Source organism: Stegostoma tigrinum, chromosome 5 (genome assembly GCF_030684315.1).
Source record: "Stegostoma tigrinum isolate sSteTig4 chromosome 5, sSteTig4.hap1, whole genome shotgun sequence".
Lineage (NCBI taxonomy): Eukaryota > Metazoa > Chordata > Chondrichthyes > Orectolobiformes > Stegostomatidae > Stegostoma > Stegostoma tigrinum.
The window spans coordinates 88,609,191-88,631,883 of NC_081358.1; the positions used below are offsets into that span (position 1 = coordinate 88,609,191).

General features: G+C 40.7%; 1 protein-coding gene across 1 annotated transcript; it reads left to right on the top strand.

The window, feature by feature from the left end:
• Positions 1–1,894: 1,894 nt before the first annotated feature.
• On the top strand, positions 1,895–22,626 carry otud6b (OTU deubiquitinase 6B). The gene is made up of 7 exons (XM_048529633.2): positions 1,895–2,054; positions 10,098–10,252; positions 10,748–10,846; positions 11,021–11,333; positions 14,237–14,298; positions 19,749–19,855; positions 22,339–22,626. The coding sequence occupies exons 1-7, from the start codon at positions 1,985–1,987 to the stop codon at positions 22,421–22,423; spliced, it is 891 nt and encodes a 296-aa protein (XP_048385590.1). The 5' UTR covers positions 1,895–1,984; the 3' UTR covers positions 22,424–22,626.
• Positions 22,627–22,693: the final 67 nt, after the last annotated feature.

The window sequence follows — 22,693 nt, forward strand, 5'->3', positions numbered from 1 at the left end:
ATTATTGCTAAACTGTTATTCCAGAGACTCATCTAATATTCTGTGCTGTGATAATGGGAACTGCAGATGCTGGAGAATCCAAGATAATAAAATGTGAGGCTGGATGAACACAGCAGGCGAAGCAGCATCCCAGGAGCACAAAAGCTGACGTTTCGGGCCTAGACCCTTCATCAGAGAGGGGGATGGGGTGAGGGTTCTGGAATAAATAGGGAGAGAGGGGGAGGCGGACCGAAGATGGAGAGAAAAGAAGATAGGTGGAGAGGAGAGTATAGGTGGGGAGGTAGGGAGGGGATAGGCCAGTCCAGGGAAGACGGACAGGTCAAGGAGGTGGGATGAGGTTAGTAGGTAGGAAATGGAGGTGAGGCTTGGGGTAGGTGGAAGGGGAGATTTGGAACTCACCTCTGCCAATGTGGTATACTGCAACCAGTGTACCCGGTGTGGCTTCCTCTACATTGGGGAAACCAAGTGGAGGCTTAGGGACCGCTTTGCAGAACACCTCAGCTCGGTTCGCAATAAACAACTGCACCTCCCAGTCGCAAACCATTTCCACTCCCCCTCCCATTCTTTAGATGACATTTCCATCATGGGCCTCCTGCAGTGCCACAATGATGCCACCCAAAGGTTGCAGGAACAGCAACTCATATTCCGCATGGGAACCCTGCAGCCCAATGGTATCAATGTGGACTTCACCAGCTTCAAAATCTCCCCTTCCCCCACCGCATCCCAAAATCAGCCCAGTTCGTCCCCTCTCCCCACTGCATCACACAACCAGCCCAGCTCTTCCCCTCCACCCACTGCGTCCCAAAACCAGTCCAACCTGTCTCTGCCTTCCTAACCTGTTCTTCCTCTCACCCATCCCTTCCTCCCAACCCAAGCCGCACCTCCATCTCCTACCTACTGACCTCATCCCACCTCCTTGACCTGTCTGTCTTCCCTGGACTGACCTATCCCCTCCCTACCTCCCCACCTATACTCTCCTCTCCACCTATCTTCTTTTCTCTCCATCTTCAGTCCGCCTCCCCCTCTCTCCCTACTTCTTCCAGAACCCTCACCCCATCCCCCTCTCTGATGAAGGGTCTAGGCCCGAAACGTCAGCTTTTGTGCTCCTGGGATGCTGCTTGGCCTGCTATGTTTATCTAGCCTCACATTTTATTATCTAATATTCTGTGCTCTCGGGTTTGAATTCCGTCATGACAGATGGTGGAGCTTGACTTCAATTAAAAAAAGTCTGGAATTCAGAATCTACTGACAACTGTGAAACCATTGCTGATTGATGGAAAAACCCATCAAGTTCACTCATGTCCATCAGGGAAGGTAATCTGGCATCCTCAACTTGTCTGCCTTATATATAACTCCGCAACCAGAGCAATGTGGTTAACTCTCAACTGCCCTCTGAAATGGCCGAGCAAGCTGCGCAGTTCCAGGGCAGCTAGGGATGGGCAATAAATGCTGGCCAACCAATGATGCCCATATCCCATGAGTGAATTAAAGGGCATGGGATAACCTCACAGTTGTGCAGAAAGCACCAAAGATACTGGAAATACAGGACAAGTGGCATCCTGGGGAGAAACGCAACCAAACTAGACATGACAATTTTCTAAATTAGGTGCCAATCCTATAAGATACAACCATGGTTCATCACCCCAACCCAGTCTCATGCAACCGGGGGTCAAAGTTTGTTTTGTAATGTTTTCATATGCTCATTGAGCTAAATCAGTATTTATATTTATATTTAATTCAAATATGTGGTTGCAGATTGGCCCAGTAATTGATAATTGGGTTTATTATTTCCAATGAAAGTGGACTGAATGAGTGTTGTAGTATGTTTTGTTTTGATTGAGGGTTCCCCCAGTGTGGTGCTGCTTTAAAGAGGGCTGGGGTTAGAGGTGAAAGGGGAAAGGGTGATGCTCTTGCTACACAAGTAAGGTTTCTCCCTCTCTCTGTGCCGGCGTTTGATCTTCACGGGTTGCGGTGCAGTTAAAGGATGGAGGAAATAGAAACGGAGGAGGAGAGGCTGTTCAAAAGGCACCGTAAGGAGAGGAAAGAATTACAGGGTAGGTGAAGCCCGGAGAGCGGAGCTGCAGGCCGGAGGCTGCCGCCGCTGGCGGCGAGTGAAGGCCTGGGAGCCGTTCCCACCGTCTGCTGCTGTTTAACCCGGGCTGTGGAGGAGTGGGACCCGCCCGGAACCTCCAAACCCCGAGGTCAGCTTCACAGTTAGCCTGTGATCACAGCACGCCTCCCCCTCTCTGCACCTGGATTGTTCTTTGCACACACAACAACAAGAAAAATAACAGTGCTTCTGTCGCGAAAAAATATGCGCGACCTTTTCTCAGTCGGTGCAAGGAGCATGCTTTTCACCAACACTGGACATTCACATTAACATTTACGTTTTAATGTGTGCGCAATTCTGAGGTTAGCTCAGTTGGCAGGGCAGCTGGTTTGTGATGTACTGTCACTGGATTCGCATTCAGTGACCCTCAATTTTTCCCAACCAGACTTTTACAAATAGCAGATCTTGGGCACGAAGTTTGTGATCAGAGATAATGGGAACTGCAGATGCTGGAGAATCCAAGCTAACAAAGCGTGGGGCTGGATGAACACAGCAGGCCCAGCAGCATCTCAGGAGCACAAAAGCTTTCAACAAAAATAATCTGATTAATATCTCCAATCTAAGACCCCTTTGAACAGAAGCCACCGTGCTCTCACTGACAGTCAGGCACAATTAAGGGATTTTTTAAAAAAAAATGTAATTTGGGAGTTTGATAAGTGTTTCAACAATAATACTGGGCCTTCATGAAATCCTTTTGACAATGGTTTGTATTACTGACACTGAGTTGTGTATGTCTTGCTTGAATTCTGAAGTCACTATTTGATAGAAACACCTTCTGCAATCCTCAGATTTTTACTTGTTTCTTACAACTGAGATTCTTTTCTCAGAACTTACAACAAATCAACAACTAGAGACAGCAAAAGCAGAGAACAGCTGCCCAGTCTACTAAAGCCAAAACTACTGTCTGTCCAAAATCTAGTCAGTGACAATTGACTCTGGAGAACACAGCAAGCCAGGCAGCCTCTGGAGGAAGGGAGCAGTCAACATTCATGTATTACATTCTTTGGCTTCACTTTTTCTTTCCAACGTACTTTGTGATTGGCTGGCCAGCAGTGGCCCCCCCCCCCTTGATTGACCAATTCAGTGTCAAACCAACTTCCAGTCCCTCAGCATAACAACATCTCAGTGCCAAATCGTCTACTGTGTTCTTGGCTGTAATTAACCTGTATTGTCTTTCCAGGCCAGTTCTCAATAGCAAATATCAGTCTTTTGTCTTTTTTTAATGTATAAAAAAAAACAAGCTGCTATTCAAAGTTCAGTTCCCAACTGCGACTCTCAGTTCTAGACCAAAAATGAGGGGGAAAAAAAGCAAAATACTGATGGCCTCAACAGACTGTGGTCGTGATTTGTATTGAACCATCACAGTAATTATTTTGCGAGATATGTAGATTCCAGTGGAATGTGTTCAATTGGGGAACAAAAACGTGTTGGGTGAATGCAAGCGAGAAAAGAAGTTATAAATAAGTTTTTTTTTTGTTTGTTCTAAGTGCAATATTGAGGTTTCTCAGATTCTCCTTCAGTGGGAAGACCTGCTGAATGTATGCTAGTGTCATTCTTGAAGTCAGCTCTGCAAGCATTGAGATAAACTCACACAATTCATTACAATGAACTCGACACTGTGGCTGGATCTTCCTGCAAAATCCTATTGTCTCAACTCTCAAATGTCCAAAGCTCCAAGGAAGGAGAAAAAGAATAATACAGATGCTCTGAAGTTCTCTTGAAGTACAGCAGCAATGATGTCAATGACTGGGAGTAGCTTGCTACTAATTGTTCAAAATGGCAACTATTTGCCCATCAAATTGCATTATACTTTGAGTCCAAAAGCCTTGATGGACTCATCAAGTCTTTTATGGGGAAGCAAATCCTCTCCAGATCTCACTGCCTCATGGGACATTCTACCCCATGTATCCAAAGATCAATGGGCCTGTTTAGCCCCAGGAAGACCTACAACCAAAACTTGCAATTGTCTTGAAACAGTAACCCTGAATCAAAGGATAGGCAGTGATAGAAGCTTTGTTCAACCATTTGATCAAAAAAGGGAAATTAAATTCACATGTATTGATTTTATATCATAAATAGTGTTAAAACATTTTAACAATTTGTTGTTTATAGTGTTAGAAAAAAATTGAACATTGTAGAAATAGGTATTAAAGCAAATTAGTGTTTTAAAACATTGTGAAGTTGATGAAAATAGAAAATGTCCTTCCCCTTGAGTGACTGATTATATGACTCAATATTGACTTGTATGCCACTCCACAATTTGAGCAATAATGTCTGCTGATATTGTAATATTGATAAATTTATCACCTCTGCATCTGAATGTGTCCACATTTGTTGGAGTGTAATCTCAGAGAATTCTTTGATCAAATGTGGAGGTTCTGGTGTTGGACTGGGGTGAATAAGGTCAGATATCACACAGTGCTAGGCTGTGGTCCCACGGGTTTGTATGGGGACGTGGGCTTTGGGACCCTCGCTGCCCCTTCAACTGTTGTTGGGATGGCTAGCATTGGACACATAACTTGTGGGTGGGAGATCGGGTGTGGTCACACCATTGATGAGGATGTGCTGGGCATGCCTGGGCTGCTGTTGAATCTTTAATCAGTTGGAAGGTTTTGGTTGATTGGTGTGTTTTGCGTGGATCCCCAAGTTCTTTTTGAATTACTGTCCTGGGAGAGCTGGGAGTTTTGTCGGTGTGGAGAGGAGGTGACGTTTTGGGTCAGGCAGTGCATGTTAGGTGTGAGGCCAAAACACAAACAGATTCGAAACAAAGTCTCACACCTAACATGCACTGCCTGACCCACAGCCCGAATGTCACCTCTTCTTTATACCGATAAAACCTTTACTTCTCTCAGGACAGTGACTTGGAAGGAGTTTGGGCATTTACATATACATATTAATCAATTAAAACTTTCTAAATGATTAAACATTTAACAGCGCCTTAGGTGTGTTTAGTTCATCCTCATCAGTGGTGTGACCCTTTGATCTCTTACTTTTAAATTCTGTGTCTGATGTAACCTCACTCACTTACACCTGAAGGAGGAGTGAGGCTCCGAAAGCTTGCGTTTTCAAATAAACCTGTTGGACTTTAACCTGGTGTCATGTGATTTCTGACTTTGTCCACGCCAGTCCGACAACGGCACCTCCACATCATGGCTGTTAAAATAGTAAGCATTTGTATTCTAGTCTCCATGGTGCCCCTTACATTTTAAATTTTAGAAGAATGCCTTTTTTAAGAACAGATTCCCTTAATGCAATGCGTTGTGAGACAGATTGGTTTAGAAAGCTGGTTGCTATTATTATGAGTTAAGAATAAAGGAGTTATAGATTTATGAAAATTTAAACATGCAAACTTGCTTTCTGTGTTTATTCCTTGAAGAATTTGTAGTTATTTACAATGCTTTCTGAATGCTGAGCTATGTCAGCTTTGTTTGTTCATTTGCCTGAGAAATGTACAAAAATGATGAACTGTTACTGAATTAATCTTGATTTTATCTTCAGACTTTTTTATGGTTTGATTGGATCTCGATGTCAATGACGAAACCAGCATTTGTTGCTCATCCCTAATTGACCTTGAGAGAAGGTGATAGTGAGCCACTGCAATTTGTTGGGTGCAGGAATGGCTACAGTGCTGTTTGTTTGGAAGGGAGTTTGAGGATTTTGATCCAGTGACAGCAAAAGAATAGTAATATGTTTTCAAATCGGGAGGTATGTGGTTTGGAGGATAACTTGCAGGCATTGGTGTTATCATACATTTGCTGTCCTTCCCCTTCTAGGTGATAGAAATTGTTAGTTTGAAAAATGTCAAAGAAGTTCGGCATGTTACAGGAGATGCTGGTGTTGTCATTGGAATAGTTATTCAAAGGCTAATCTGTTCTCGTGTTCAGATCCTACCACTGCAGCTGATGGAGTACAAGGTCATAAGAAGCTGGCACAGACGTAGCCTATCAAGTCTGCTCTACAGTTCAGTGAAAACATGGCTGATCTGATAATTCTTGACTCCACTTTCCTGCCTTTTCTCCATGACCCTTGATTCTGTTACTATTAAACAGCTGCCTACCTTAGCCTTCAATATACTTAACTACCAGCCTCGACAACACTTTTTCATAAAGATTTCCACAGTTTTACTATCCTCTGAGAACAGTAGTACCTCCTCTTTGTCTTAAATGGGTGAGCTGTTACTCCGAGGTTATGCCTTCTGGTCCCACAGGAGAAATAACCTTTCTGCATCAATCCTGTGGGGTCCTCTGAGAATCTTGTATGTTTCAATAGGTGCCTCTCGTTCTTCTAAATTCCATTGAGTACAGGCCCTCAAAAGACAGTTTCTCTCAGATTCAACATAGTGAACTTTCTCTGGATTGTGTCCAATGCTGATAAGCTTTCCTTAATTACGGGCCCCAAAACTATTCATAGAATTCCAACTGTGGCTTTACTGGAATCTTGTATAGTCTCAGGAAGAACTCCCTATTGTTAAAGATAACAAGGTGTATAGCTGGATGAACACAGCAGGCCAAGCAGCTTCAGGGGAGCAGGAAGGCTGACGTTTCGGGCCTGGACCCTTCTTCAGAAATGGGGGAGGGGAAGGGGTTCTGAAATAAATAGGGAGTGAGGGGGAGGCAGATAGAAGATAGGTGGAGAGGAGACAGACAGGTCTCCTGACAGAAAGGCCCCACCTACACTCACCTTTTACTGGCTCTATCTCAGTCTCTTTGACCTATCTGTCACCTCTCCACCCATCTTCTCCTCTACCCATCTTCTGTCCGCCTCCCCCTCTCTCCCTATTTATTCCAGAACCCCCTTCCCCTCCCCCATTTTTCTGAAAAAGGGTCCAGGCCTGAAACATCAGCTTTCCTGCTCCTCTGATGCTGCTTGGCTTGCTGTGTTCATCCAACTCTACACCTTGTTATGTCAGATTCTCCAGAATCTGCAGTTCCTACTATCCCTATTTGGTAGATTTCATGCCCTTTGAAATACAGGTTAACATTCCCTTTGCTGTCTGTATTACCTGCTGAATTGCCTGCTAACATTTTGTGATTCGTACATGAGAACTTCCAAATCTCTCTTTGATGTAGGCTTCTGTAGCCTTTCTTCATTTTAATAATATTCAGTCTGTCTGTTGCTGCTGCAAAGTGCAGACGGACACATTTTGTCTCTTATTTTCCATCTGCTAAGTGTTTGCCCAGTTGATTAGTCTGTCTATATCCATCCAATGCCTGTTTCTGTCATTCTCAGAACTTGCCTTTCCACCTAATAATTGTGGCACAGCATTACTCCCTGTGGCACTCCCATTAGTTATAGGTTACCATCCTGAAATACCTGCCTTAGCCCAACTCTCTGTCTTCTGTTAGTGAGCCAATCTTCTATCCATGCTAATATACTACCTGCACCACCGTGGGCTGTTGTCTTATTAAATAGCCTAACATGTGGTACCTTATCAAATGCCTTTCTGAAGCTCCCTATGTATTACATTCACTGCTTCTGCTTTGTTTAGCATGCTTGTTACATTCTCAAATAGTTCTATTAAACTTGTCAGGCAAGAGTTTCCAATTATGAATCAATACTGACCCTGCTTGATCATGTTACATTTTTCTAAATGCTTTGCTATTGATCATTTCGAATGGACTCTTAACATTCTCCCAATCGCAGATATTAAGCTAATTGGCCTTGAGTCGCCTGTTGCTTGTCTCCTTCTATTTTTAAATATATGTGCCACATTGGCAGTTTTCCAGTCCCCTCGGAGTTGTTTTCCAAATGTAAGGAATCTTGAAGGATTACCATAGTACATCCACTATCTCTGCAGCTATTTCCCTTAATGTATCCTAAGATACGTATCAAGTCCCAGGAATTATTGGACTTTAGCCTCATCAATTTCCCAAGTACGTTTTTTCTGATATAATTATTGCAATTAATTTCCTCTCCTTTTGCCTCTTGAATATTTAATAATTTTAAAGTGCTATTAGGATCTTATACCGTGAAGATTGATGTAAAGTGTTTATTCAGCTCTTGGTTCTCCATTTTTATTTTCTCAGCCTCACTTTCTAAAGGTTAACTTTGGCAACACTTTTCCTTCTTACACATTTCAAAAACTCTTCCTGTTTGTCTTGATATTACCTAGAAGTTCACCCTTAAAGTTTACCTTCTTCCTCTTTTTCTTGGTTTTTAAAACTTTCTTAATTCTCTGTTTACCACTAATCTTTGTCACCATTTATGTTCTTTTCTTTAACTTTGTTGTTATCCTTAACTTCCCTGTGCTTAACCCCTTCCAAGAGCCCTCCTTCCTCCCTGAGTTATATCTCTGTTGTGAGCCAGAGCTATTTTCTAAAATATCAACTGTGGTCTTGTACTGTCTTTGCTGAAAATTCCCTTTGGTTTACTTCAGCTAGTTGTGCCCTCATTCCTTAGTTATCACCCTTATTTATGTTTGGCACAGTTGTTTCCAACCCAAGTTTCTTGCTCTCCAGTTTAGTGTTAAATTCTGCCAAGTTATGGTCACAGTTTCCTAGGGATGTTTTCCTCTGACACAACTTAGAGTCATAAGGTTTACAGCATAGAAACAGAGAGGCAACGGCCTAGTGGCATTGTCACCAAACTGTTAACCCAGTGATCCAGATAATGTTCTGGAGACCCAGGTTTGAATCCTGCCATGGGAGATAGTCGAATTTGAATTCAGTAAATATCTGGAATTTAAGAATCTAATGATGACCATGAATTCAGTGTTGATTGATTGTCAGGAAAAACCTATTTGGTTCAATAATGTCTTTTAGGTCAGGAAACTGCCATCTTTACCTGGTCTGGCCTACATGTGACTCCAGACCCACAACAATGTGGTTAACTCTCAACTGCCCTGTGGGCAGTTAGGGATGGGTGTAAATGCTGCCTGACCAGCAATGCCCTTATCCCATGAATGTATAAAGGAACAAAAACAGGCCCTTCAGCCCAACTTGCCCATGCTGCCTAGTTTTCATCATTTGCTTGCATTTGGTCCATAGCCGTCTTCGCCTATCCCATCCAAGTACCTGTCCAAATGTGTCTTAAATGACAAAATTATATTCGCCTGCACCAGTTCCTTTGGCAGTCTGTTCCAAACACTCACCATCCTCTGTGTGAAAAATTTGCACCACTGGACTCTTTTGTATCTCTCTTCTCTCTCTTGCCTTTAAATCTATACCGTGAGCCACAAATTTATTAATCTTGCCTCATCACGTGTGACCAAATCGAAAATATCCTGATGTCTAGTTGAATCCACCACATATTTTTCCAGAAAATTGTCCTGAATACACTCTATGAATTCTTCCTCATGGTCATCTATGCAATTCTGACTAACCCAATCTATATGAGGACTAAAGTATTTTCAACTCAATTAAACCTCCAATTTAAACTCCATTTAAATAATAAAATTCAGTTAATAATTTAGAAATTGAAATATAGTCACAATAAGTGTGATATTGAAACCATCATTGCTTGTTTTTAAAAACCTGTCTGGTTCACCAATGTATCTTTTAGGGAAGGAAATCTGCTATCTTTAGCTGGTCAGACCTCAACGTGACTCCAGATCCACAAAGATGCATTTGACCCTTACTGTAGGTTTTCACTTCAAAGGGTAGTTATTGGATATATTTAGCATGTTTGGCAGTGTCTATGGAAAGGGGAAAAGGAGTGACACTTTGAGTCATAGAATCAGAGATCATTTACAGCATGGAAGGTGGCTTTTGGCCAATCGTGTCTGTGCCAGTCATCAAGCATCTATCTATTCTAACCACATTTTTCAGCAGTGGGTCCATAACCTTTGAGTTACCTATGATTCTCCTTTTGACCAGTGAGACAGAGGTATGAGCCATTAATTTGCACCAAACAATTACTTTTTATCATTTAAATGAATTGCTTAATTTAGTTACATCCTGGCTTCTGCCACTATATGGAATGTTTGTTTTTATTTTTATATGCAAAGAAAACAAAGTGCTAAGCATTTTATCTTCACTTTGATTCACAGCGAAAATACAGGCAATGAAAAATGCTGTTGCTAAAAATGACAAGAAAAGAAGAAAACAGCTGGTAGAGGAAGTTGCAAAATTTGAGACTGAATTGGAACTGAGGCACGAGGAGGAACTTAAACAGCTTACCCGGTCACTTGATAAGTCTCGTATGGTGAGGAAATGGTTTTATATTTAGATTCATGAGTAACTAATCAAAAATTGTAATTTACCATGTGGTGCTTTTTCTCCATGCATAAGCAACTTCATTTCTTTACAATCACCAGGTCATTTAGATTGTTTTAAAGTCATTATTTCTACTGATTTTTGTGCTATTTTATGTCCTGATGCTTTACCAAACAACTTACTTGCACAATAATAACAAGGAAGAAAAATCAATGTTCATTTTTTACTATTTGAGGGAAATATAGATCCTATATATCAGTTTGGTTTTAATTTACTTGATGCATGTAGTTAAGACTTGTAGTATCCTCAATTTGATTTTTGTCATACAGAGTACAAAATTGTCAAAGCATCAGGAAGCCTTCGTCTATATTTTTTTAAAGTTTAGTCAGAGCTTTTCATTGGTAGTGTGAAAAATGCTGCAAAGATATCTTGAATTGGATATCTGAGATATCTTCTATGTCCTGATAATATTATTTTTCATCAGGTTGAATCATCTACCAATGGAATTGCAAATTTAGAGTTGGAGATTGAAGATGGTAAAGTGTTTAAGCAATCGCGGATTTCCAAGGCACAAAAGAGAAGGGTATGTTTTTTGACCTGAAATACTATGGTCATGTTTTTCCTTTAGATTTATACTAAACTAAAACGTGTGGTACATGCATTGTTTTAAGTTCCCAGTAGTGTTCAAAGACACTTTTTTTCTATTACTTGATTTTAATGAATTTAAAAATGTACATATTTTCAACTCCAAAACAAGGAGAAGAAAGCTGCTCAGGACAGAGAACGAGAAGAGAGAATAGCTGAAGCTGAAATTGAAAATTTGAAAGGAGCCAGACACCTGGAAAATCAGAAACTTGCTGAAATCCTTGCTAAAAGGCAGTTACAGATCAGGCAGATCCCATCTGATGGTCACTGCATGTATAAAGCAATTGAAGATCAACTTGAACAACAGGGCAGCCAGTTGACCCTCACAGATCTAAGGACACAGGCAGCTGAATACATGAGAAGCCACGTGGCTGATTTCCTGCCTTTTCTGACTAACTGTAACACAGGAGACATGTATACACCTGGTAAGTATTAGTGTACTGCTTCAAATGCTTGAAGTTATTGATTCTATTAGAAGTTAAATTATAAATATGCTTGGAAGTATGATGGTTTTACATAAAGGGCAGCACTGTGATGGTTTTTAAACAAAAATGCGGTTTTTTCTGTACTTTTAGAGTCCAATAGTATACTTAAACGAGCACATCTTCAGTGTTCTGCTCACTAGACATTCCAAAATTTCCTGTACAAGATTACATTCCAGTCAGACGTGAGTGAGTGTTACCCCAGATTTTGTACTATTAAAGATAGCTATTAGTGTTTGTTTTGTTAACAGTTTGGCATATGTGTGGTTAAATGTGGACATTCAGAAACTGTTGTCAGTGTTTCTTTAGGGCGTATTTGCCGAGGATTCCTCCTGCGATGAATGAGAAATCTTTTCTACTGATGAGAATTTCCACTATTATTCTCTTTAGCTCACTGTTAAAACTCTTGAAGTAGTTGGACCCTGTTGAAAAACATGTAACTGGACTTTTTAACAGCATATTAAGTTCATAATTATTGCTAAACAACCTCACTGACCCTATAAGTCATTTCATATTTGCTTATCACACTTCTCCATTTGATAAGAAATTTCCCATTTTGATATCATTTTATAAAGTCTATGATATTTTGGTTTCTTTTATCTAGTATGTTAGCTTTGTCTTTTCTAGTGCATACATTAAGGAAGTATATTAATTCAGAATATCCACTAATTCATACTGAGATGTTTATATCAAATAGGTAGTTTCTTTTTAGGTATGAAAAGGTGGAGTGCAAAGATGAGACGAAGTGAGCCCACTTGAAAGTTTAGCATGATATTTGGGTTAAGTGGTATCCTTTTGTGTTCTAATATCAACGTTTCTCATTCTTGAAGCTTGAATTCCCCTTTGAGAAAAACGGAGATGGGTATGGTGGGATAGACAGTGAAATTCAGCTATGCAAAGAGTTGGCAAAACATGAAATCGGTCATTGAGAGATAATGGGAACTTCAGATGCTGGAGATTCCAAGATAATAAAATGTGAGGCTGGATGAACACAGCAGGCCAAGCAGCATCTCAGGAGCACAAAAGCTGACGTTTCAGGCCTAGACCCTTCATCCGAGGGCCTCTCTGATGAAGGGTCTAGGCCCGAAACGTCAGCTTTTGTGCTCCTGAGATGCTGCTTGGCCTGCTGTGTTCATCCAGCCTCACATTTTATTAAATCGGTCATTGATTTTCCTTTCAATTAATGAATTTATCTAAAACTTCCCGTGAAGAAATGTATATGTAAATGTTTTGATTTGATTTATTATTGTCACATATACTGAGATACAGTAAAAAGTATTGTACTGTGTGCTAACCAGACCAGCCATACCTTACATAAGTACATCAGACTATTGATGCGTAAATGTGTCAAGTATAAAGCGTTAAAGATGGAAATTTTCTGTCCGGAGGTGGAAGCTGGAATGAATGCTTTAAAAGAAATTATGTATTATTCATTTGACAACAGTTCGATTATTTTCAATCAAGCTGTGCATTTTAATTCTGAGAAGGACCTAGTTCCACTTTTATTCAACATCAAACTAATTTTACCTCAAACCAGCATTTGATCAACGGCTGAATATTATGTGCCCCTGCCAGGTGCTTTTAAGGTAAGTAGGTATGTAATGTCTGCCACTTCCCCATCCACCACCCCTACTAAGCACCCCTGTAATCCAGGATTGGCACCAAAAATTGTAGCTCACTCACCACATGTAAATATATAGTTGAGCTTCTCAAAAGCTCAGTTGACCCTGATATTCAATTGCATATGCAAATATGATTGGCATGTGTATGAATGAATGCATTATGTATTGTTCCCATTTTTAAAAAAATAAGTTTATACTATGGGATGGGAAGAGATCAGCTTTCTTCCATTTGTGATTCAGAGGCAGCGCCCTGTCCTCAAAGCCACACTCCAAAATACATCCCTCTTCCCCACAAAATGTTCAGAACCTTCCATGACGCAAAATCATTGTCTTAGCTTAGGCCAGGGTTATCAAACCGCCTTCTGTCTCTGCATGTAATGCCAACAGTGCCCAAGAGGGAGAAAACCCTGTGATGGGGAAGTAGAGAGAACTGTAAATTAAAAAAATGCCAGGGAGGAATCAAGCTTAAGTAGATGTAGCAAATCAAGGGGTAGAGTCAAAGCGGGAGAGCAAAATAGTAGTGTGGGAAAGGGGGTCAGAATTCCAGAAAAGGCTAGAGGGAATAAACCGAAGAATACACTACCAGGACTAAATGTTACAAAGATAACAACAAATGATGTTGTGACAAAAATGCTTTGCATCATGTTGGAATTGTAACAAATGCTGGAGAAACTCAGCAGGTCTGGTTAAAAATCTGTAGTGAGAAACATAGTTAATGTTTTGAGTCTGTTATGACTTATTCAGAACTGATAGGTGTCAGAAAATTTCTCTTTACGTACTTTTGACAGAGGCAGAGGAGGTGCACAGTGAACGATGGTGAGGTCTGGTACAAGAGACAAAGAGTTGTTAATGAAGGTGAAAGAGAGAGATGTAAAATGGGTGTGAATTAAGGTATGAAAGGCAGAAAATGGTCCTTCCTTTGGAGAAAATGTCCAACATCAACATAAATTAAGTAAAATTAATATACAATGAACTCAAAGACAATGAAGAAATTTATGAATAGGATGAGATGTGATGGTGACCAGCTACACTGGTGTGCCACAAACTGGTAAGATATAGGTGTCTATTCATAATATTCCTCTGTACTGAGTTGCACGTTGAGGGTTAAAAATAGTTAGAAGTCTTTAACTTGAGTATTTTGGTTGAAGAAATATGTTTTATATGATTTTCTTTGCAACTGTATTTTTTCTGTATTACTTTTCTAAAAAAAAATCTCTATTACAGAGGAATTTGAAAAATACTGTGATGAGGTAGCCAACACAGCAGCCTGGGGTGGACAACTTGAGGTAAGGAATTGTTATTTTACTTCAGCTATATTTAGATGATATTCTAATTCATAGTTAATATTAGTGGTCCTTAATACAAAAGTTAGTCCTTGCACTACCATTTAGCTAACCACGCTCAGCGCATGTTGAGTTAGAATTAACGAGCGGTATCATAATTCTTTGAAGTTGTATCCCGTACGGGGTTGTTAGAAAGGTGTTTAGCACGCTTGCCTTTAATGCTCAAACCTTTGAGTACGGAAGTTAGAACATTATATTGTGTGGGGTGTTGGTGAAGCCTCGTCTGGAGTGCTGTGTCCAGTTCTGGTCACTGGGCAGGGTTCAGAAGAAATTTACCAAGATTTTGCTTGGAATGCAGACTTTTTTTAACTGGAGCACAGGAGATTGAGGGGTGACCTTACAGAGGTTTATAAAATTATGAGGGATAGGGAGAAGGTGTCTTCTTGCTAGGGTGGAAGATTTCATGACTAGGCAGCATACTTCTAAGGTGAGAGGAGCAAGATTTTTCAAAAAAGGACATAAGGAGCAATATTTTTACACAGGGAGTGGTCTGTATGTGGAATGAACTTCCAGAGGAAGTGATGGATGCTGGTGGAGTTACAACATGTAAAAAACATTTAGATAAATTTCCCAAGATTTTGCTTGGAATGCAGACTTTTTTAACTGGAGCACAGGAATAGAAAAGGTTTAGAGGGATCTGGGCCAAGTGCAAGCAGGTGGGTTTAGTTTAGTTTCAGATTATGGTCAGTGTGGACTGGTTAGACTGAAGGGTCTGTTTCCCTGCCATTTGACTGTATGCCTTTCTATTCTATTGGCAATTAGAAGAAAAAAGCTAGGGCACGAGCACTGATCCTTGTGGTACCCCCCTTATCATTGTCTTCCATTCTGAAAATAACTCATTTATTCCTGGACTCTCTTGTTTGTTTTTGTTAATTCATTCATGGGATGGAGGTGTTACTGGGCCAATATTTATTGCCCATCCCAAGTTGCCGGTGAGCTTTAGAAGTTGCTGGTGAGCTGCAATCCATATGCTGTGGTTATACCCACGTTGCTGTTGGGGAGAGAGTTTCTGGATTTTGACCCGACAACACTGAAGGAACAGTAACATCCTGTCACATCAGGATGATGAGAACCTTGGAGGGGGTGCTGCAGTTTCTGTTGTTCTCGTATATCTGCTGTCCTTTGCAGTGAGGTGGTATTGGTTGTGGGTTTGGAAGGTGCTGTCCAAATACCCTAGTCAACTTCTGTGCTGCACCTTATAAAAGTATACGTTACTGCAACTGACTGGTGGTGGAGAGAATGCATATTTATGGATGTGGTGCCAATCAAGAGAGCTGCTTGGTCCTAACTGGTGTCAAGCTTCATGAGTGTTGTTGGACTGCAGGAAAGTGGGGAGTATTCCATCATACTCTTGACTTGTGTCTTGTAGAAAGTGCAGTATTCTGAGCATATGATCTGCTGTTTGTAGTCATTGTATTTATATGGTGGTCCAGTTTAGTTTCTGGTCAGTAGTATTCCCCCCCCCCCCACCCCCTCGGCCGCCATATGTTACTAGTGAGGGGGTTCAGTGTTGGTACTGCCATTTAATGTTGAGATGTGGTGGTTAAATTCTCTCTTATTGGAGATATTCAGTGCCTGGCATTTGTCCGCTGCGAGTGTTACTTGCTGCTTTTTGACCCAAGCCTGGATATTGTCTAGATCTTGTTGCATTTGGACACGGACTGTTTCAGTATATCAGGAGTTGCAAATGGCACTGAAGCATGTGCAGTCATCAGCAAACACTACCACTCTTTCCTTAAGATAGTGGCAGGGTCATTATTGAAGTAGCTGAAGATGTTTGGGCCAAAACACTACGCTGAGGAATTCCTGAAAGATTACCTAACGCTGAGATGATTGACCTCGAACAACCAGAATCATTTTCTGATGTACTCGGCATGACTCCAACCTGTGAAATACTTTTCCCCTGATATCTTTTGTTTCTAATTTAGCTAGGGTTCCTTGATGCCACATTCAGTCAAATCTTGATGATAAGGGCTGCCCCTCTCACCTCACCTCTCGAATTAGATCTTTTGTGCAAGGCTATAATGAGGTCAGCAGCTGAGTCAGTGAGCAGGTTATTACTGAGCAGATGCTGCTGATGACCCTAGCCATCACTTTACTGTTGATGGAGAGTATAACGATGGAACGGTTATTGGCCCAGTTGGATTTATCCTGCGTCTTGTGTGCAGAATGTCCCTGTGATTGCGATCATATTGTACTTGGGTGCAACTATTTATACATGCCAGAGCCATCACCTTATTGATAATGTTGGTGGACCCATTCTTTAATTCAGTTTATCAACCTCTTCCAACAAGTCTGTAAGCCGTTCCTCTGCCTGTTTGTGTATTTTGGCAAGTCATTAATGTCTGAGAACTTGGGATCAGTATTTGCATGGAGCTAGCCTCTGGCAGTCTTGAGTGACAGAGACTTGAGGCGTTTGATCTTTGACCAGCTGAAATGAAGTGTCTGAGCAGTTAATGCTCCCTCGCCTAATCTACATAGAGTCCTCACTTGAGGTGAAAGCCTGAGCTTGTGGGGGATGCAGGTGGAAGCCTTGCTGGTACATCCTCCATAGATTCTTCGTCAGAGATGGAAGTGAAGCTGAAACTGAGGATTTCCAGCATTGGTTACTTTGAAGAGGTTTGTTCCAGTATTGCCTGCATCAGAGGAGAGAATTGGTTTTCTAGGTGGGATAAAAGCACATTAAGAACGAGGTAATGCTGGTGTTAATGGAAGAGCAGTGCAATATAGCACATTGGGTTGATTGGCCATTGAAATCTCCTATGAGAAGTTATGGGCCAATTTCTCTTGCTATGCAACAAAGGAAGGGATTCAGTACGATGGAAGAGCAAGTAGTGATGATGTACGAGCAAGAGAAGTGGTAAGGTATTCCCAGTGAGAGTGTAGGAAGCCTAGCAGGCAGAAATGGTTCACAGTTTTGGAGATTAGATGAGCAAAATCTATATTGAGTAGACATGATGAATGCAAGGAGGTGAGTTTTAATCCATGAGCGTTGGTGAGATGTGTGCGTAGAGTTTTAAAAGAAGGGGTGGTCCTTTGAGTGCATCATAGCAGAGTGAAAGTGATCACCCACTCCCTTGCAGATTATTGACCTACTTGCAGCACTGCTGGACATCCTGCTTCACCTGATTTCAGCCCTGACCAGGCTGCTGCATGGCTCCAGGCTGCCTGGTTATGGTGTCAAAACATCCAACATCAGTGAGCTAGAAAAGAATGGCCCTCCTTTTCAAAGCCCTGTTCACCAGTTCCTACAGGTACCTGCCTGTGATGTAGGGTGTGAGCTTTTATTTCTGTTTGCTAATGGCCCACCCCACAGTGTTAGGGGCAGATCCTAGCTAGCTAAGAGGATGTTTCCCCTCATGGGAGAGTCTAGATCCAGGGGGTGTAGTCTCAGATTAAAGGGATATCAATTTAGACTGAGATGGGGATCCTAGCTGTGGAGTGCAGCTTGGGCTTTAGATAAGATTCCAATCGTGTGAATACCAGAAGACTCTGGCATTGGTGAGCACTTCTGCCTTTTCTGCTGAGTTAGTGATTCCGCAAGAAAAACAAAGTAAGAACAAAAGGTTGCTTTAGAAAAGCTGCTCTAAGACATGTGGACCAAGTTCAGTGAGCCAAAATAGATGCAAAAGCAGGGAAGGGAATACAAACAGTTTACAGAGAGATATTCATGGTTTAAGTTAGTGGGCAGAAAATAGTCAAATGGAGTTCAATTTGTGAAAATGTGAGGTTTTTCATTTAGGGAGGGGACAACAAAAAAAAATCTTATTTAAATGTAGGAAATACTACGGAAGACTATAAGAAGTTACCTGGGGGTACATATGCACAGAAAGCTAGCACACAGATGCAGCAGGAAGGCTAATTGAATGCTGGCCCTTATTTCAAGGAGGTCAGAGTAGAAGAGTAGAGAACTGTTACTGCAACCGTACAGGATGCTGGTGAGACCACATCTGCAGTACAGTGAGCAGTTTGTTCCTCTTGTTTCTTTGGAGACAGTTCAGACAGCTTCACTAGGATGATCCCGACAAATTGCCTTCTGAGCAAAGGGTAAACGGGTTGGGAGTCTACTCACTGGAGTTGGAAAAAAATGAAAGTTGATCCCAGAGAAACATGTCGGATTCTTAAGAGGTAGTAGGAACTGCAGATGCTGGAGAATTTGAGAAAACAACGTGTAGAGCTGGATGAACTAGACCCAAAATGTCAGCTTTCCTGCTCCTCAGATGCTGCTTGGCCTGCTGTGTTCATCCAGCTCTACAGCTTGTTATCTCAGATTCTTCAGGGATTTGACAGGGTAACAGATAAGAGGATGTTTCCCTTCATGGGAGAGTCTAGATCCAGGGGGCATATAATCAGATTAAAGGGGTTCCAATTTAGACTGAGATGAAGAGGATTTTCCTCAAGAGGATTGAGACTCTTTGGATTCCTTGCCACAGAGCTGTAGAGTCGAGCTCTTGTGCATGTTTAAGGCTGACATAGATAGACACCTACATAAGTACATACTTGAATGTTTGATTAGTAGAGGAGTTAAGGCAAACACTGGAATGTGGCAGCCGTGATGCTATTGAATGGCAGAGCAGGCTTGAGAGGCCTGCTGCTTTTTCTTATGGTCTTCCAACACATTAACCGATAATGGAAAAATCTGCCCAATGTTGTCTTATTACATCAATGATCCAAACAACAGTGAAGGAATTCTTTCCAGATTTCAGTAAGAGTGTATTTGTATGACCATGACACACATTTTTGTGGTGTTTAATAGTATCTTACACAAGTGTGGTAGGAAGTCAATTTGATCTAAATATCCTTGATCTCCAGTAACCACCTCAAAGGGGAAGTTACCAAGGGTATTCTGGTTCTGATTTCATTCTTTACAATGATTATCAGAATCAGTTTTGCTTTCCAAGTGTGGAATTGAAATTCAGACAAAGTTCTAGAACCTCTGTTCCAGTGGTGGACTTTATTAGGTTTCTTTAGCTTGTCAATTCAACCTTAGTGTTATTATTTCAACTCTTATAGTGATACCACAGGTGTTGTTTGTTGTTTTAAAATAAATGCATGAATTAGTTCATTTAGTTTGAAAAGACTGTGTCATTGTTTAGTTGAAATTAAATATCTTTCTACTATGTACTTTTGCTTAATCTTTCAAACCTTTAATGCTTTTGAGATGTTTTTTCAAACAAATGTCAGTCGAGAATTTATTTTCAAACCAAAGCTTTGTGTACTGTGATATAATTTGTTCAGGTTAAACTAACTTCCTACCCCAAAGATGCAAGACTGTCTATTATCTATGCATACTATCTTGAGATATCTTGCATTTTTAGGTTTAATTCAAAACTGTGAAATGGTAATGATATCTGAATTTTTTTCATACATGATGTTTGTTTAATTCCTTGTAGTTGAGGGCTTTGTCTCGCGTTCTGAAAATGCCAGTGGAGGTGATACAGGCAGACTCTGCTCCAATCACTGTAGGTGAAGAGTATGGAAAGAAACCAATAATTCTAGTGTAAGTAGAAACCCTGTAGGATTTTTCACTACAAACAAAAGTAATACATGTCAAATTTTTTCCTATCAAGTTGAGAAAAGTTTAATTGGGCAGGTATTCCGATTTACAAAGAGGTCTCTTCTGGTGGTGCGTCATTAATGAGTTGGAAGATGTCTTATTCTTATAGTTGCAATAATAACTGTTATGAATCGACTATTGGATGACTTTACATTCACTTTAAAGAGTTGAGCATCTGCTCAGAACAGTGTAGGTCAAAATAGGAACTAAGTTTCATTTTCATGTTTTTCACTTATGTAACATAGTTGCCTATATCCGATATCTATAGAGTAGGTAGGTCAAACTTTCCATTTCATATTTAAGTCCCTATATTAACTTTTGGCAATGAGTGATTTCATTTTGGGTTTACCTGCAATACTTCCTGGCCTGAAGATTACACAATGATTTAAAGTTAGATGACAGTGTAATGCTTTTTGTATTGGAATCAGCAAAACTTGAAAACAAAAGATGGAAACAATTAAAGGTCAATGTATTGTTAGAAAATTATTTTTCAATTAATTTTTTAGCACAGGTTTCCCAGATTAATTTTTGATTTTAACATCACTGTTCTCAGTTATCAAACTTTGAAGTTTTAAATTCCTTTTTTTTCCGTTTATTTAATGTTTCAGTCCTGACTTTCTGCTGTCCTCTTGCTGCTTCCCACCACTGACTTCTTACCCACTGTTCCTTTTACAAATTTGACCCTGCTAAAAGATAATGCCACCTACACATAGCCTTGAGTGCATACCCTTTGCTGTGGAAGTAGTTTGGCTGTATGTTGTTGGTTTATTAAGTTGTCAACAACTTGACAAGAGCTGACAAAAGCCCAGTGTGTTCTGACGCTTCATAAGTTGACAATGAACATTTCTCAGTGAAGGAAAAATGAAATAGTAATTGCATCAAAGACAGTGTCATAAATTCCTCAATTTAATGAGTCAGAAGTCACATATATCAAGAGTTATGTATCTACAGCTGCAACAACCATCTATATACTTTAATTTCGGAGAGTACCATCCTTTAATATAAAGGTAGTATTATAGGATAAACACTTCAAATATTAAAGATTAGATTAAACAAGAAATATTTGAATTGCTAGCATTATCGTTTTACATAGAACATAGAACATTACAGCACAGTACAGGCCCTTCGGCCCTCGATGCTGTGCCGACCTGTCATACCGATCTCAAGCCCATCTAACCTACACTATTCCATGTACGTCCATATGCTTATCCAATGACGACTTAAATGTACCCAAAGTTGGCGAATCTACTACCTTTGCAGGCAAAGCGTTCTATTCCCTTACTACTCTCCGAGTAAAGAAACTACCTCTGACGTCTGTCCTATATCTTTCACCCCTCACTTTAAAGCTATGCCCTCTCGTGCTCGCCGTCACCATCCTAGGAAAAAGGCTCTCCCTATCCAGCCTATCTAACCCTCTGATTATTTTATATGTTTCAATTAAGTCACCTCTCAACCTTCTTCTCTCTAATGAAAACAGCCTCAACTCCCTCAGCCTTTCCTCGTAAGACCTTCCCTCCATACCAGGCAACATCCTAGTAAATCTCCTCTGCACCCTTTCCAAAGCTTCCACATCCTTCTTATAATGCGGTGACCAGAACTGTACACAATACTCCAAGTGCGGCCGCACCAGAGTTTTGTACAGCTTCACCATAACCGCTTGGTTCCGGAACTCGATCCCTCTATTAATAAAAGCTAAAACACTGTATGCGTTCTTAACAGCCCTGTCAACCTGGGTGGCAACTTTCAAGGATCTGTGTACATGGACACTGAGATCTCTCTGCTCATCTACACTACTAAGAATCTTACTATTAGCCCTGTACTTTGCCTTCCTGTTACTCCTACCAAAGTGCATCACCTCACACTTGTCTGCATTAAACTCCATTTGCCACCTCTCAGCCCAGCTCTGCAGCTTATCTATGTCTCTCTGTAACCTACAGCATCCTTCATCACTATCCACAACTCCATCGACCTTAGTGTCATCTGCAAACTTACTAACCCATCCTTCTACACCTTCATCCAGCTCGTTTATAAAAATGACAAACAGCAGTGGACCCAATACCGACCCTGTAGTACACCACTAGTAACTGGTCTCCAGGATGAACATTTCCCATCAACTGCCACGCTCTGTCGTCTTTCAGCAAGCCAATTTCCGATCCAAACTGCTATATCTCCCACAATTCCATTCCTCCGCATTTTGTACATTTTGTTTTAATTATGAAGAATGAATCTCTTGTCAGTGTACGTCAAAAGACTTGCTACCTTGTAATAATTGGGTTGCTAGTGTAAAAAGAAATGAGTCAGCAGTTCAACCACTCCTGGGGCTGTTGTAAAATTGGAACTAATTGAGTTAATGTTGTTTATTCTTTTATAAAAAACAGTTTCTTGCACGATCTTATAATATTGAATACTTTTATTCTTGTTTACAGGTACATGAGGCATGCATATGGTTTAGGAGAACATTATAACTCTGTAGAACAATTAATTGACATACCTACAGAAGATGTGTGCTAAATATTGATCAGTATTTACATTTTGTTTCTTACATCAAAGTACTGGAATTTCTCTGGTGTAATTTTCATGCTGAGCTGAAAATTGTACTGTGTGCACAGGCTCATGTGGAGAATTTGATAAAGGTAATGCCTATTCCAGTTTTTTTTCTTGGTAAACCGTTTAAAGGCATGAAGACCAGCAATAAAAGCTGCATTAAGACTGAATATGCTCATTGAGGTTAAGTAATGTCAGTGATCTTGCTCTTCAGTATATGCTGTGCATAGTGAGACA

Coding starts and splice junctions, on each gene's coding strand:
- otud6b (XM_048529633.2), top strand. CDS start 1,985: ATGGAGGAAATAGAAACGGAGGAGGAGAGGCTGTTCAAAAGGCACCGT. Junction 10,847..11,020: donor CCAAGGCACAAAAGAGAAGG/GTATGTTTTTTG, acceptor CTCCAAAACAAG/GAGAAGAAAGCTGCTCAGGA. Junction 11,334..14,236: donor AGGAGACATGTATACACCTG/GTAAGTATTAGT, acceptor TCTCTATTACAG/AGGAATTTGAAAAATACTGT.